At 29.4% G+C, this 14,731-nt stretch overlaps 1 protein-coding gene and 1 long non-coding RNA gene across 3 annotated transcripts; one reads left to right on the forward strand and one right to left on the reverse strand.

Moving 5' to 3' along the window:
• Nucleotides 1-2,670: 2,670 nt before the first annotated feature.
• LOC124940304 lies at nt 2,671-5,679 on the forward strand. Of its 2 annotated transcripts, none has more exons than XR_007099453.1 (5): nt 2,671-2,945; nt 3,158-3,293; nt 3,377-3,480; nt 3,996-4,083; nt 5,322-5,679. It is a non-coding gene; the product is annotated as an uncharacterized LOC124940304 (long non-coding RNA). The 2 variants fall into 2 exon arrangements; XR_007099452.1 differs by lacking the exon at nt 5,322-5,679 and adding an exon at nt 4,963-5,147.
• A 428-nt stretch (nt 5,680-6,107) lies between these two features.
• Nucleotides 6,108-7,003, reverse strand: LOC124938892 (probable CCR4-associated factor 1 homolog 11). The gene is made up of 2 exons (XM_047479412.1): nt 6,455-7,003; nt 6,108-6,398 (listed from the first exon to the last, which is right to left on the reverse strand). The coding sequence occupies exons 1-2, from the start codon at nt 7,001-7,003 to the stop codon at nt 6,108-6,110; spliced, it is 840 nt and encodes a 279-aa protein (XP_047335368.1).
• Between the last annotated feature and the right edge of the window lie 7,728 nt (nt 7,004-14,731).

Consider the following 14,731-nt stretch of genomic DNA (forward strand, 5'->3'; position numbering starts at 1 on the left):
AGTTCGACTTCGACTCTATGAAAGATCGGTCAACCGACACTTAATGCTCCTGAAGAGGTGATCGGTCAACCGATATTTAATGAAGCATGGCCGGTTAATTAAATATTCCGGCATTAAATGAGGAGTGACTTCGGTCATACGGTATTTAATGAAGCATGGCCGGTAAGAACTTTTCATAATATTGAGATAAACGTTATGTGTGATTGTACGATTTTTCTCTTCTATTATGAAATCATTCTTGTATTGTGAATCATAAATAGTCAGTTAAGGTTGTTATATGATACTTTCTAGCATTCCTGCTCTAACTATTAAAGTTTTCAACGTAATTGTTTGTCATTTGATTGCATCGTTTACCGGGAAAAAAGGCATGACTCTATCTCTCCATCCCAATATCTTCCAAATTGACAGTAATACGAGGGTCCTTATCCCTGATCTTGTCAAAATACCGATTAAACATTTAGACAGTGTATGCACGAGAAGCCAAATCAAACTTTGCGTGGTAGTGATCAATTTTAAATTTGGCTATAATATTCTTCTTGATGTGGTATGTGCATGCACCGTGATATGCTTCTGGAAAAAATGAGCACAAGGTATTGACAATACTTGGGTGTTTATTGGATACAAAGACGAGATTCAGGACTGACCCAATAACTTCTCTTAGTTTTTGCATGAAATATGTTCAAGGGTTATTATTCTCTAAATCAATGACGCCAAAAGCAACAGGATATAATTGCTCATTTGTATCCAATTCTATAACCACCAATAGTTGACCTCCAACATTGTGCTTAAGAAAACTGGCATCGACGCACAATACAGGATGACAACAACTTCTAAAACCCATAATTGAGATGACTATGGACATTAACATGTACTTGAAATGCCCGAGCTCATTCGTCTAAATGTCTATTATGATACCCGAATTATTCATCTCCAACATGTACATGTATGATGACAATTTATCATAGGAATCCTCTACAGTTCCTCGCACCGCCATTGGAGAATTTTCCCTGGACCTCTAAGCCTTATTATAACTCATATTTATTTCATAACTTATTTGCATGTCTTTCATTCTTTTCTTAGGCATGTGGTCATGGTGATGGTCCATTTACTTGTTCTTCATGCATTCCCCAATAACCCATGATGGTGTTTGTATTTCATTCTTTTGCCTCGTCACAATTGTAAACATGAGTCTTCTTCTATGTCATTTTGAGTTTCAAAGAGAAGCTCTTTCTGCTGAAACTTTGGAAATACGTTAGGATCATCCATTTTTTGAACCACTACACTTTCTTAACTAGGATTTGTTGGGTTTTAGGTAGTGAATTCTCTACTAAAGATACACACAGTAGTGTGCGATGGTGGATTGACATTGCTTCATCTAAAAAGAATTTCACATCCATATCTTGTTTGATACCAGTTATATAAGAAAATTTGTCATCCATACCTGGAGTATTATACTTGATTTGAAACAATAAATCATATCTAGATTTATTAACATTAGTAGTAGAATAGATCATATCAACTAATTCGGCATATGTAGAATTTAGGGGAACATTCAAACCTCTGGTTAACTTTGGAACAAAATGAGTAACACCATCTGTAAATTTACACCCTCCATCAAAATAAAGAATTACTTGAGCTGCAATTGAAAATAATTCAATGATAATTATACGCATATTATAATGTTCCTCACTCACAATTTTTACTTACTCCTGTTGTTGCTTTTTGAAGATGGTGACAACCATAACCGAGGAAGAGTTTCTTGCTAGGATTTCATGAAAATCCAATGCAGCAAGGTTCCTAGAAGTTTGCTGCAATGGATCTAATGGATAGGATCCCCCTATCCAATAGGTCCGTTGACGCAAATTTGTGGGAAATTTTTGCCACATTGTATTTCCATAAACCTAGTAGGAAACTCCTCCTTAGTGAGCAATAAGCGGGAGCAACATTACTCGTGAGCAACATCTGTCTTTGTTCATAACATAATATTCGCACATTCATTCACATTCATGAGTTATCAAATCACTAACTAGTTATATAACCTAGTATTCATAATCACTAACTAAGAAATCATCAAATCAAATAACATAAATAAACATACCCATTTGAGAACGAAGAGTCGTGGGTCTTCAGTTGCTGATCTTGAACGAATGGAGAGGTCGTGGTCGTGGCAGCTGCTGATCTTGAACGAGCTTGAACGGAGAGTCGTGGCAATGGGAGGGATAGGGTTTTTAGAGTTGGAGAGAAAAATTCGTGAGTTGAAATAATTTAAAATGAGGGTCAAAATGAAGTTTATATATTACATATTGCGCGTATTACATTATACGTGTATTATGTAATACGCGTATAGTACTCGTACAATGTAATGCACGTATTACATAATACACATAATATAATACACGTATAATGTAAACGCGTATTACATAATACATGTACAATGTAAAACGTGTATTAAATAATACACGTATTACATAATACGTGTATTATATAATATGCGTATTACATTCTACCCATATTACATTATACGCGTATTATGTAATACGCGGTAAGAGTGCATTCCCGAGGACAATACATTTTTCAAGTCGAAAATGTCATTTTTAAAAATTTATTAAGTGGGAGTAATTTTTCGAATTTTACCCATTATGAGGGTCATTTCGTCAAATTTGCCTTCAATCTTGGGATTTTGGTCTCCTTTCTTTTCCAAATCCATATCGCCTTCCTTATCTTGTTCTTCTTCGCCCAAAATTACAGTTCACCTCCTAAACCATGGCGGCGGCGTCGCTCTCGATAACCCAATTGTTTCTGTTCAAAAGAAGTTCCGTAGAGATAGAAAGTTTGTTCCTTGTTCGGTTGCCGAAGAAACCCAAGTTCCAGAAGAAGCAGCAGAAGCAGAAGCATCGGTTGTCGTTCCGGTCTCGCCTTCCGACGTTCTCACAATGTTCTTTCAGGTACTTACTAAGTGGTTTATCTTAGTCTTCTTGTATCCCCTATTGAGATTGGGATGCCAGATGCTTCTATAGATGATATTTGCAATGTTGTTAACCTTTTGGAATGTAGAAATTATCCTTTAGCCCGTACTACCCATCTTATTTCTATAGATGATATTTGGGGTTGTTCTGTTTTTGTTCTTCTTTCTTAAATAAGTTACATAATTGTGCAGGCTGATGGAATGATGAATGAAGCATTGATTCCTGCTATTTCCGGGGCCCTACAAGTAAGTCTTTTAGTTGCAATTGCAGGTAGATCGATTGACTGATTTAGCAAAGTCTGTACCAGTTCACCGCTCAAAAGTCCAGGTTTATGACTATACATAATCTCTTCCTTTATAGTAATTTTTAGTGATATCACAACTCATGGTTTTCGTAACCTTTGGTGACAGACTATGAGTGCTGAGGTGCTGGATAGTAATCCTTACAGTAGGCTGATGGCACTTCAAAGAATGGGAATTGTTGATAATTACGGGAGTTCTCTGTTGCCATTGTTGTATGTACCATCCTCTTCTCTCTATTGTTCCAGGCTGTTTTGGATTTGGTTGTATTTCATTCTCTGTACAGGTTTTCTGTCACCATTGGGTATAGGGATGTGGAAAAGCAAGTGCTCAACTTGCTTCTATGCAAACCATTGCACTTTTTGATGTTTGATCACTTCAGATACTTTACTTCCTTAGATGATTGCGTTTAGCTCTAGATTTGTATCTTCATTGCATACAATGACTTGGAAGTATAAGGACTAGAAATTCCATGGCGTGGTAAATATGATATTACATCATTGATCCTGTCAATCACATAAATCTTCATTTTCAACTATATCAGGGTGCAAACTGCAAACCTTAGTAGGAATATAATTGATAATCAAGTATTTTGTTTGATACTTCTATTTTTATTATGACACACTGTGTTTTATGAATTTTATTTTATTTTATCGTGCAATTTCTAATAATTTTTCCTTCTAAACAACACTGATCTAGAGGTATTATTATCTCCTGTCTCAATCCACAGGGAATAGGTGGAGTGAGTTCCGTTGCAGCCGAAATGTTAACAAGTGGATCTGGCTAACATGAATAGGCTATTCTTCCGTCCAGAGCAGGTTCTTATGGCATCATTTTCCTTTTATTCACTTAAAAAAACAAAATTATTCACTTACTAACTTAATTCTTTTTATACAATATTTTTTTCCAACCAAAAAAATCTGATATAAATTACAAATAACATTAAAATTAATTAATTAATAAATTTGTCATTTATATATAGTGATAATGAGGGAGTGGTTTATGCTAATATAAAGGCGATTGAGACATTATGATTGAGACATTATATTGTTTCTATAGGATTAGTGAACAATCACCAACAAAGTATGAAAAATAATGGATCAAGATTCAAGAGTAGAAAAATGTGGGTTTATTGAAATTTCCAAAGCTTGTTTTAAATTTTAATAATAATAATAAAGATTTGAAGTTTATTGATGAACAATTTAAGGTTTTAGATATGAATAAAGTAAATGCAAAAAAGTAAAAAAAAAATCAAAAGTTGAAAGACCACTATAAACTTAATAGTAGTGTAAATTCGGATAGAAAAAGATACACAAATTGTTAAGTTTTCGAATAAATTAGCATTTATATTTTTGTGATTATAATCTTGACACTTATGCATTATTTATTTATTTTGATGATCACTTTGAATCCTATTAACTCACTTAAATTTTTATTTTTCATGAACAAAATTTACATCCACTAGCTTCATAACAAATTTTGAGCCAACAAAATAATCTAACATAATTCCTACATGAACTCATTGAACTAAATCAAAAATAAATAATTAGTTCGAAAATAATCGTACCAACCGAAATCCGAATTAATTAAATTCTATCTGGCTAATTCCCCTAAGAGATAAGAAAGATAAACAAATACTATAAATAGGGATACATGTATTAAATACCTAGTACTAGTATTTATTTATAATTTTGCAGATTTTGAAAGGAAAAAAAAGGTCGCCAGAAAAATCGTCAGCGGTAGAGTCAAAAGTGGCAAGGGTTGGTCAAAGTGGGTCTTGGGTCATCCTGATAGGCCTATGTGATCTTGAAAGTCTTCTTGAACATGGTTAAATTTTAAAATCAAACAAGGCCCAATCAACATAAATTTAGTGGAACGGGTCAGAAGGCAAGATCAGCAAACACTTTCATCACTATAATTAATTTTCTTTTTTGCTTTTTTGAATATTTCTCCGCATCTAGAAGCTTAAGAGTACGGAATTGATTGGTTGAGATCACATGAATTCTACCGATTTAAGCATATTAGGTTCTCTTTAATTATTGTTTTTGTTTTATAGGTGTTGTAATTGAGGCCAGAGCTCAACTTGTTGGAATCCATGAGGATAATTCCACTCCAATCGGATAATCTAATGCACAACACAACCAGGATTCAAACATGTAGTATTAATGGCTAATCCAAATGCAGAAGATTTTGCATAGTTTCTCAGGTATGATTTATTGGTTTTGTATGTAGTTGTTCAAGTATTCCATTTAGTCTCAATTTCATGTTTATAGGAAACATATCTTGATCATTCTTTTACATATCTTTAGAATTGTCAAGAATATAGTTAATCATGAAAAGACAATGTGTTGATGCTGCCTATTCTTGACATGTAAAAAATATTATTTTATCACAACCTCTGACCATGAACTGAATTATAAAATGGATTAGTTTAATAAGAGTCCAAAATCCTAGATGCATGTATAGGGGATGCATATCTTGCTGGAATAGTCTTTGGAGATCCAACATTATCCATGATGCATGTCTTAACATTGGAATGGTTTGGCTTGTTGAAATGATGCATCCTTTTTTATAATTCTAAGTGAGGGAGAGAAAGAGGGATTAGTGATAACGGATAAGGCGAGATATGGTTTGGAGATTATTAATAGAGAGGTGGATATATATTCTATAAATTTTAAATAAAAAGTGCAATGTACAACTAAAAACACACTCAAAAGGTAATAACTCACTTAAGTATTTATGTTGAAATGAAAGTTAAAACAATAGTCTTACAAATATAAAAATATCAATCTATTAAGATAAAAGTAACTCGTACATTACATTTGTATATATTTCTTCCCATTTAGACATTATAAATAACTACACTAGAAGATTGCGGCCAAATGGGTACTGTCCCTACTGTCAGCATGGGACGGGGTTGATGTAGGACTGGCAATTGGAGTCCATAAAGAATGTTCTTGAACAAACAAAGATGATCATCGGATTGCCTATTAAAGTGAACTTCTCTAAGCTTGAAAAACACATGCATTGTTAGAAGACTATCAGATCCAGCTTGGTGGCTCTGGCCTGCAATCCTCTCCACATTTAGCATTTCCGCTACTCGGCTTAAACCTCCATAGAGCCCTTTGCAAAACTTCATAATATGTTTCAAGTCAAAGATAGCCTCCCCAAAAATTTCCCTAACAGCACCCTGAACATGACCAAGTTAGGTGGAAGTGGCCTTTGTGTCAGGATCTTGACAAGGAACCCAAAATCATAAGCTCCGTGGAAGGTCACCCATGTAAGATGACGAGCACGACATAAAAGACCCGACCTGATTAGAAGATTGCCGAACAAATATGAACTAATGCCATAGGATTTGTTTCTGGCAAAGTTGATTCCATGTTCTTTTAAAAGAATGATGGAGTCAGGGTTCTGAAAATCTGAATCCACGTCGAAATCATTGATATTGAATTGCCAAACGAATGAAGTGACAATACCAGAATGTGGGTCGGGTACAAAAGAGAGAGTGAGGCCAACCTGGATTAATTTGAGAATATCTACGTTAGCTTTCATCAATATGTAGTTGTCGCTTGAAGAGAGCGAAGAAATAAAGGGTTTGGGGATATTCGGGCGATAGATTGTTCCCGGAAATTCCGTATCAAATGATGCATAAGATGATAGTGGGATGAGCTTATCAATGATTTTAAATTCTTGTAGAACATTGAAATTCCAAACATTACGAATTATGGTGGCCATAATATGAAAATAAAGAGTTCTAATTTAAGTTTACTATTTAGGAGAACAAGAGAACAAGTTATAATAACGATGATTGAACTTGTAGTATATATATGGAAGGTTTATAGATCTTAAATTCCTTTAGGTGTATGGATTTCCAATTTCAAAATTTTTATATTCCATTTTTCAAATATACATTCCATATTTCAAAAATACATTTCATATTATACCATATTATATTATAGAAATTAGAAACAGTCTTTAAAAATAGGAAGTTTTTAATATCTTTTATTTATTTAGGAATATCTGTATGAATTTAGGATTTTTTTTTAATTTTAGAATGACTCCTCGGTTTCTTAAATATTAATTAAACAAATTTATTAGTTTTGTGTTTATTTTGAAAAAAAATAATATTTTTTATTAGTTGAGATATATTTATAATAACTACACTCCCTTTCAACATTAATATATATTTTTGATTTAAAATTAATTATTAAAAATATATTTATTTAATAAATATTATATGATCTAATAATTTAATAAAATTAATAAAAAAATTAATTATATAATAATAGAGGTGTAGAATACATTTAAAAATTATATTAAATTTATTAAATTTATTATAAATTTATTTATTTATATTTTTATATATTTAAATTATTATTTTTATATAATAATATATTAAATATTATTATCAATTAATATTTTTACAAATATTATTCTATACTAATTAATTTAAAATATTAAAAAAATTATAATACAATAATTTAATAAAAATATTATAATTATCTTATTTTAAATTTGGTTAATACATTAATAAATATATAATGATAATAAATATATAATGATAACTTATTAAAAAATTTAATTAATAATTTAACTTAGCATAAAATCTATCAATTTATTTTAAATTTATTTTAAAGTTAGATAACCTAATTCTAACTATTTCTCATAAAATATTTGGAATTTGGAATGATATTGTTAAGAGATTATATATATATTTATTTATTTATTTTGTAGGTGTACAATATTTTCTTTACAATTATTTGAATTTTTCTTTTTTATTTTTTTTCTTATATTATAATTTCTTATATCTCCTATTTAATTTTCATTATTAATTTTAAATATATGTATATATTTTAAAAATTTTAATTATTTTTTTTTCTCATATCATATAAAATATATATTTTACATTAATAATTTTATATAATACTACATTTTTTTTTATAAATGCATTTACCATTTTTTTCACAATCAATTAGATTTCTCTCTCATAATTTTTTTCTAATATATATATATATTATAATTTAATATTTCTCCTATTTAATTTTTATCATTAATTTTATTTAAATATATTTATCCCTTTCCATATATAATTTTTAATTTTTTTTTCTCTAATCATATAAAAATTATATTTTCCATGAATAATTTTTATATAATATTACATATTTATTATATATATATATATATATATATATATATATATATATATATATATAAATATATAAACAATTTAAAAAAAACATATAAAATAAATATAACAAAACTATAATAATATTGTTTTAATATAGAGTTTGTCATAAATAAAAAAATTATTATAATATTATTTAATTTTTAATTTCTCATTAAACCGTTTATTAATATTATATATAACTTAATATTATATAATATAATAAATATATTTTATTACTTTTAATATTATTATTATTATTGTTATTATTATATATAATTATTTTTAATCTATTTTGTTTAAATAATTAAAAAATATTATTTATTTTTATAATGATAATTTTATTAATTATTATTTTCTATATTTACTTATATTATATATAATATTGTTTATTTTTTAAATTATTTATATTTAAGTTTATTTTATTACAATGGTTAATAATATTTAAATTAAATAAATCTAATTTATCGTTTATATTATAATTAAAACTTTATATTATAAATAAATTACATTCATTATTAATTAATATGAATAAATATATAAAATAATAATAATAATTTTAAATTCATATTGATACAACTTTTAATACATTCTTATATTATATACTAAATTAAAAATCAACAAAATTTTCTAAATGCATTATTATCGTTTCAGATTTCTCTCTCTTAATTTGTTTTCTCTTTTATATATATATATATATATATTTATATATATATATATTATTTTATTTTAATTTTAATTTTATAATTATTATTTTTTCTCTCATCATTTAAAATATATATTTTTTTATTAATCATTTTTATGTTAAGTAAATGCCTAAAATCATACCCAAAAGGTGATATTAAGATATTTAATTAATTATGCCTAGAATATATTTAATTAATTAAATTAAGTTTTAAAGTGATTTAGAAATGTATTTAAAAATTATTTATTATTCTAAAAATATGAAATTGAGATACTAAAAATAATAATTAATGTTACTTTTTAATAAACAATAATTATATATATTAAAAATATTAAAATAAAAGAAATAAAAAAATGTTTGTTAAAAATAAATTAAAATAAAAATTTTAACTATTTTTATATCATTATGTTACGACATGTTTTGTAAGGTTTGTTTTGGGTTCAAGAATCAAGTTCTTGATTTATAAGACCGGTGAAAATTCTACAATTAAAGGGCAGCGGAATGTTTTCGATAGGGAATTTGGGGGGAGGGGATAGAAGAATCAAGGGTGCGAAGATAATTATTGTTGGTCTATACCAAACAGTCCATAATAAATAATAATAGATGAATATGGCCGAAGTTCATATCTTCATTATTCCATTCATGGGTCCTTGGGAAGAAAGATCAACCTTATATAGGTGATGTCTTGCCCCAGAATATTCGGTTACAACAAATACTAGAAAATAACAGAATTCGTTTTGTAAAATAGAAAAGGAAAGCAAAAATAAAATATTAATACAACAAAACAGAAATCTGGCTCATGTGCACCATAGGACCGAGACCGGGTACCGAAAAAGGTTGCTGGAATTTATTCTAAGACCGAGGCCTTGATTTTAGACCCTAACACATTATTAATAATAATTGTTTTAAATGTTTAATGTTTTATTATATTATCAAACAAATAAATAATATTATATTTATATATAAATTAAAAATAAGAAAATAGATAATATATATATATTATATATATATATATTATATATGCCAGGAATGAAAAAATATATATAAATATAAATTAATAAAGACAAAATTTTATTTATTATTTTTTTAAAATTTTATATTTTTATAGTTAAGAAAAATATGATAAAATATATCAGTTCATGTTTTATTTGTGAACCACCCTTCAAAAACAATAATAAAATTTACTTTTTTATTTATTTATAATATATAATTTATTTGTTTTTGAAGGATGGTTCAGCAAATGAAACATGGACTGGTATAGCAGATCTGATTCTATATTATATATGTATATAAATAAATAAATAGGTAACATTATATAATTATTAAATATTAAAAAATAGATTAATTGAGAAATATTTTTAATTAGAATAATATATATATATATATATATATATATATATATATATATATATATATAAAAATTTAGAATAAGTTAAAAAATAAAAAAAATATATTAGTTATAAAATTTAACTTACAAAAATATATATAAATAAATTTATAAAATTATTTCAACTAATATATTATCTAATAATGGTAAGCATACAAACTTTACTTACCCTATTTTAAACCAATATTATAATATTTAATAATATTAAAATAATATTTTGAATTTTTATATTTAAAATAACTTAAAAAAAGAATTAAAACTTAATTAAGGATGAATTATTATGATATTTGAAATTATTCGAAATTTCAAAAATAATTTAAGGATAAAATTTTTTATTTATTTTATCAAAAATAGATCAAAGAAGAGGATGAACATATTTAATTATAATTTTATTATGATTTATGTTTAATTCATGACTTAACCCAATTAACTAAAATATGATCATAATTGTTATTATGATTGTAAAAATATTTTTTTGTAAAATTGTTTGGGAAGAAATGGATTTAAAAGGGATTAAAAATCGATTTTTAATAACCTATTAAATGAAAATAAAATTGAATAATCCTGTGTATCAGAAATTTTGTTAAATCTTTGTAGCAGGATCCTGAACCATTAGATGAGCACTCAGATCTCATACAACAGCCCAGAACACGCCAGACCCCTGCTACAACGCATCCAACGCGCAACCGCCCACACCAGATACTCCAATGGGACAAACTAATCCCGTTAGTCAACTAAGATGACCATGGATGAAACCAAACGGAACTCGGTGTTCTGTCACTCGAAACATCGTCGTTTTCTTCATCTTCTTCGCTAGGACGCAGGGTTCGTCGGAATCGCGACCTCGTAGCCGCGATTCTTCCAAAAGGGACAGCTCACTCCACAGTCGTCTTTATACCTCTAAATTTCGGCCACAACTCCCCCTCGTTAGCGCCTACGTTTCCCCTTATCCTCCAATCTTATCCACAAGCATTATCATATTGTAGATAAGCCTTCCACGATTTAGGGATAAGATATTCGGAAGGAAATTTCGACTTCAATTATCCCTCCCCGACCGACTTTAGGGTACTATAAATAGTCCATTATCCTCCCACTACCAATCCATCAGACAATCACAGCCCCTTACAACTTTAATCGACGGATTCAAATTCCGGTGAAGAACCATTTTTGTGAAAACTGTCTCTAACGATCCTAGTCGCGATCCAAGCTTTGAGAAAGCATTCAACATCTCCTAGGAGTGTTCTCCAACTTTTGGTATGCATTAAAATGATTTGTATCATGATTTGAAATTTGATTTTTTTCAGATTTCTTAAGTTTGATCAATTTGATCAGTTTGATCTTGTTCTTAGATTATAGAATTTCTTTGTTTAGAATCATTCTATATATCATATATAAACTTTTTGTTGAAAGAAATCAGATCAAATCAACATAAATAAATAAAATTTAGAAAATTAAACTTAAAAACTGAATTTTTTAAAATTTCATGTTCTTGAGTTTAATCCGATTTTTTTAGTTCGATTAGTTGCTATACATGTTTGTTAACATGTTTGAATGATTTCCAAGCAACTATAATAATGTTTTGATCATGTTTGATCAATCTGAAACTTTAAAATTCAAGCTCAAAAATTGAATTTTTGAAATTCTGTGTTCTTAGTTTTAAATCGGACTTTTTGATCCAATTAGTTGTTACATGTTTGTTAACATTCTAGGATGAATTCCAAGTAACTGTTTCATCACTTTGATCATTTTTAATCAAATTGAGTTTTTGGAAAAAATTAGATTTTGATTTAATCTTCAAAAATTGTTTTAATGATGTTATGATGTTTTGTTTTGGTTAAGATCAATTATATTCATCATTTCAAAGCTAATGGAACAAAAATCAGGCATTAAAATGATTTAATTTGAAAGATCCCAAAATTTGACATAGAAATGGTGTTTTAAAATTGATCATGGTAAGAACTTCAAAATCGTGATTTATGTTATGATTTTTGTTCTTTATGACCATATAAACTTACTGTAGCTTATGAATCGTGATTTAATGATCTGAATCAAAAATTATTGACTTCTGAAATTCTGACCAAAATAAGAACACTTGGTCCTAAGGTTTTAGCTTAGGACCAAGAAAACGAACCCTGGGTTCAAAATTAGGACCGATAAAACTAAACCCAAATCAAAACCCATGACTGAGTTTTTTGACCTAGGACCGAGTTTTCTGACCGAGTTCTCTTCAGCTAGGACCGAGCTTTCTAACCATAGGACTGAGGACTATGACTGAGTTTTCTAACCCTAGGAATGAATCCTCACTTAACTTAGGACCGGTAAACTTGACCCTAACCTTAGACCTATGACCGAGTTTTCTAACCCTAGAATCGAACCCTCTCTTAGCCTATGATCGATAAACCTAATCCTAACCCTAGAACTAGGACCGGTAACTACCTAACCTTAGGACCGAGCACCTAGACCGATAGACTTGACTTGGGACTAATGCCCTTAGTCTTTGATTGAGCCACCGAGTTTAGTACCGAGCCTCCTAAGCTCATGACCGAGCTCTTGTTAGGATTTGTATCTCCCCAAATCCGACATACTTGAAACGATCTGTAAAAAACTCAATAAAGAAGAACACAAGAAGACACAAATTTATAGTGGTTCACTCAAAATGAGCTACGTTCACTTCAACCGCCACTAGATTTCACTATAAATAAGAAGAAAGAATACAAAGTGTTTGCCTCACACTTTATCTCTTTAGAATTATGTCTCCACTTGTGTAAACCCTTCATAATCAAATATTTATAGGGTAAACATTCAGGTAATAATCCTAAATAACTGTTGGTGAGGCCCAAGCCCAAAACCAAATACAAACTTAATAAACTCTAATTAACAATGTAGAGTTTATTATAAGTGTAGGCTCCATAACTCAACAATCTCCTACTTGGAGACTTACTTCATCATCTCTGGTTCAGTAACGACTTTCCATCCGGTGTCTTAACGAAGAAGACCAACTGAAGTTGCAGATAACTTCAGTTTCTCAATTGTCACAACTTTCGTCATCATATCAGCTAGATTCTCACTCCCTAGAATCTTCTCAAGAACTAATACTCCATCTTCTAAAGTTGGTCGGATGAAATGATAACAAAGTTGTATATGCTTCGTCCTTCCATGATAAAATGGATTTTTTGTCAAATGAATGACACTCTGACTGTCGCATCACAACACACTTCCCTCGTAGTCTTGACCCAATTCTCGCAAAAAGGGTTGTAACCACATCATCTCCTTAGCAGCCTCTGTCACAACAACATATTCAGCCTCACAACTAGAAAGAGCAACAATCTTCTGTAATTTCGAAATCTAACTGATTGCAGTACCTCCTAGAGTATAAATGTACCCTGTTGTGCTCTTTCTACTATCAACATCACCACCATTGTCAGCATCAACATATCCTTCCAAACCCATAATAGACTTTCGAAAACACAAAGCGAGACCCGTACTTCCTCTTAAGTATCGTAGTATCCACTTTACTGCTTCCCAATGTTGTCTACCCAGGTTGCTCATGAACCTACTAACAACTCTCACTGTATGTGCTATGTCTGGTCTTGTGCAAACTATCGCATACATAATACAACCAATGACAGAGGCATACAGAATAGTAGCTATGTAATTTTTCTCCTCCTCTATTGAAGGTGAATGATCTTTATATAGTTTGAAGTGACCAGATAAGGGGATAGTAACTAGTTTTGCATCATACAAGTTGAACCTACTAAGAACTTTCTTCACATATTCTTCTTGTGAAAGCTTGAGAACTTCTTCCTCCCTGGAAATTCTTCCTGTTTTGTAGCACTCAGATCCTTCATTGCAAACTTTTTAGACAACTCTTTCTTGAGCTTGTTAATCTCATACAAGATTGCTCCAACAATCAACATGTCATCAACGTAGAGGAGTAGATTAATGTACGATTTATCAAACCTCTTGATATAGCAACAATGATCGGCTTCAGACCTCAGAAAACTGTTAATTTTCATTAAGTTATCAAACTTCTTGTACCATTTCCATGGAGCCTGTTTCAAACCATACAGACTCTTTTGAAGCTTACACACAAGCTCATCTTTTTCGTTTGATTTCAAATCCTTCTGACTGTCGCATATAAATCTCTTCATCTAAATCACTATGAAGAAAAACAGTTTTGACATCCATTTATTAAAGATGAAGGTCTTCTTTCACAACCAAACTCAA

The sequence above is a fragment of the Impatiens glandulifera genome, chromosome 5, assembly GCF_907164915.1.
Source record: "Impatiens glandulifera chromosome 5, dImpGla2.1, whole genome shotgun sequence".
NCBI classification, from domain to species: Eukaryota; Viridiplantae; Streptophyta; class Magnoliopsida; order Ericales; family Balsaminaceae; genus Impatiens; species Impatiens glandulifera.

Bases quoted from the DNA above. Each gene is read 5' to 3' on its own strand.
- LOC124938892 (XM_047479412.1), bottom strand. From the start codon at position 7,003: ATGGCCACCATAATTCGTAATGTTTGGAATTTCAATGTTCTACAAGAA. The intron at 6,399-6,454 runs GTGCTGTTAGGG...CATATTATGAAG, and splicing joins CTAACTTGGTCATGTTCAGG to TTTTGCAAAGGGCTCTATGG.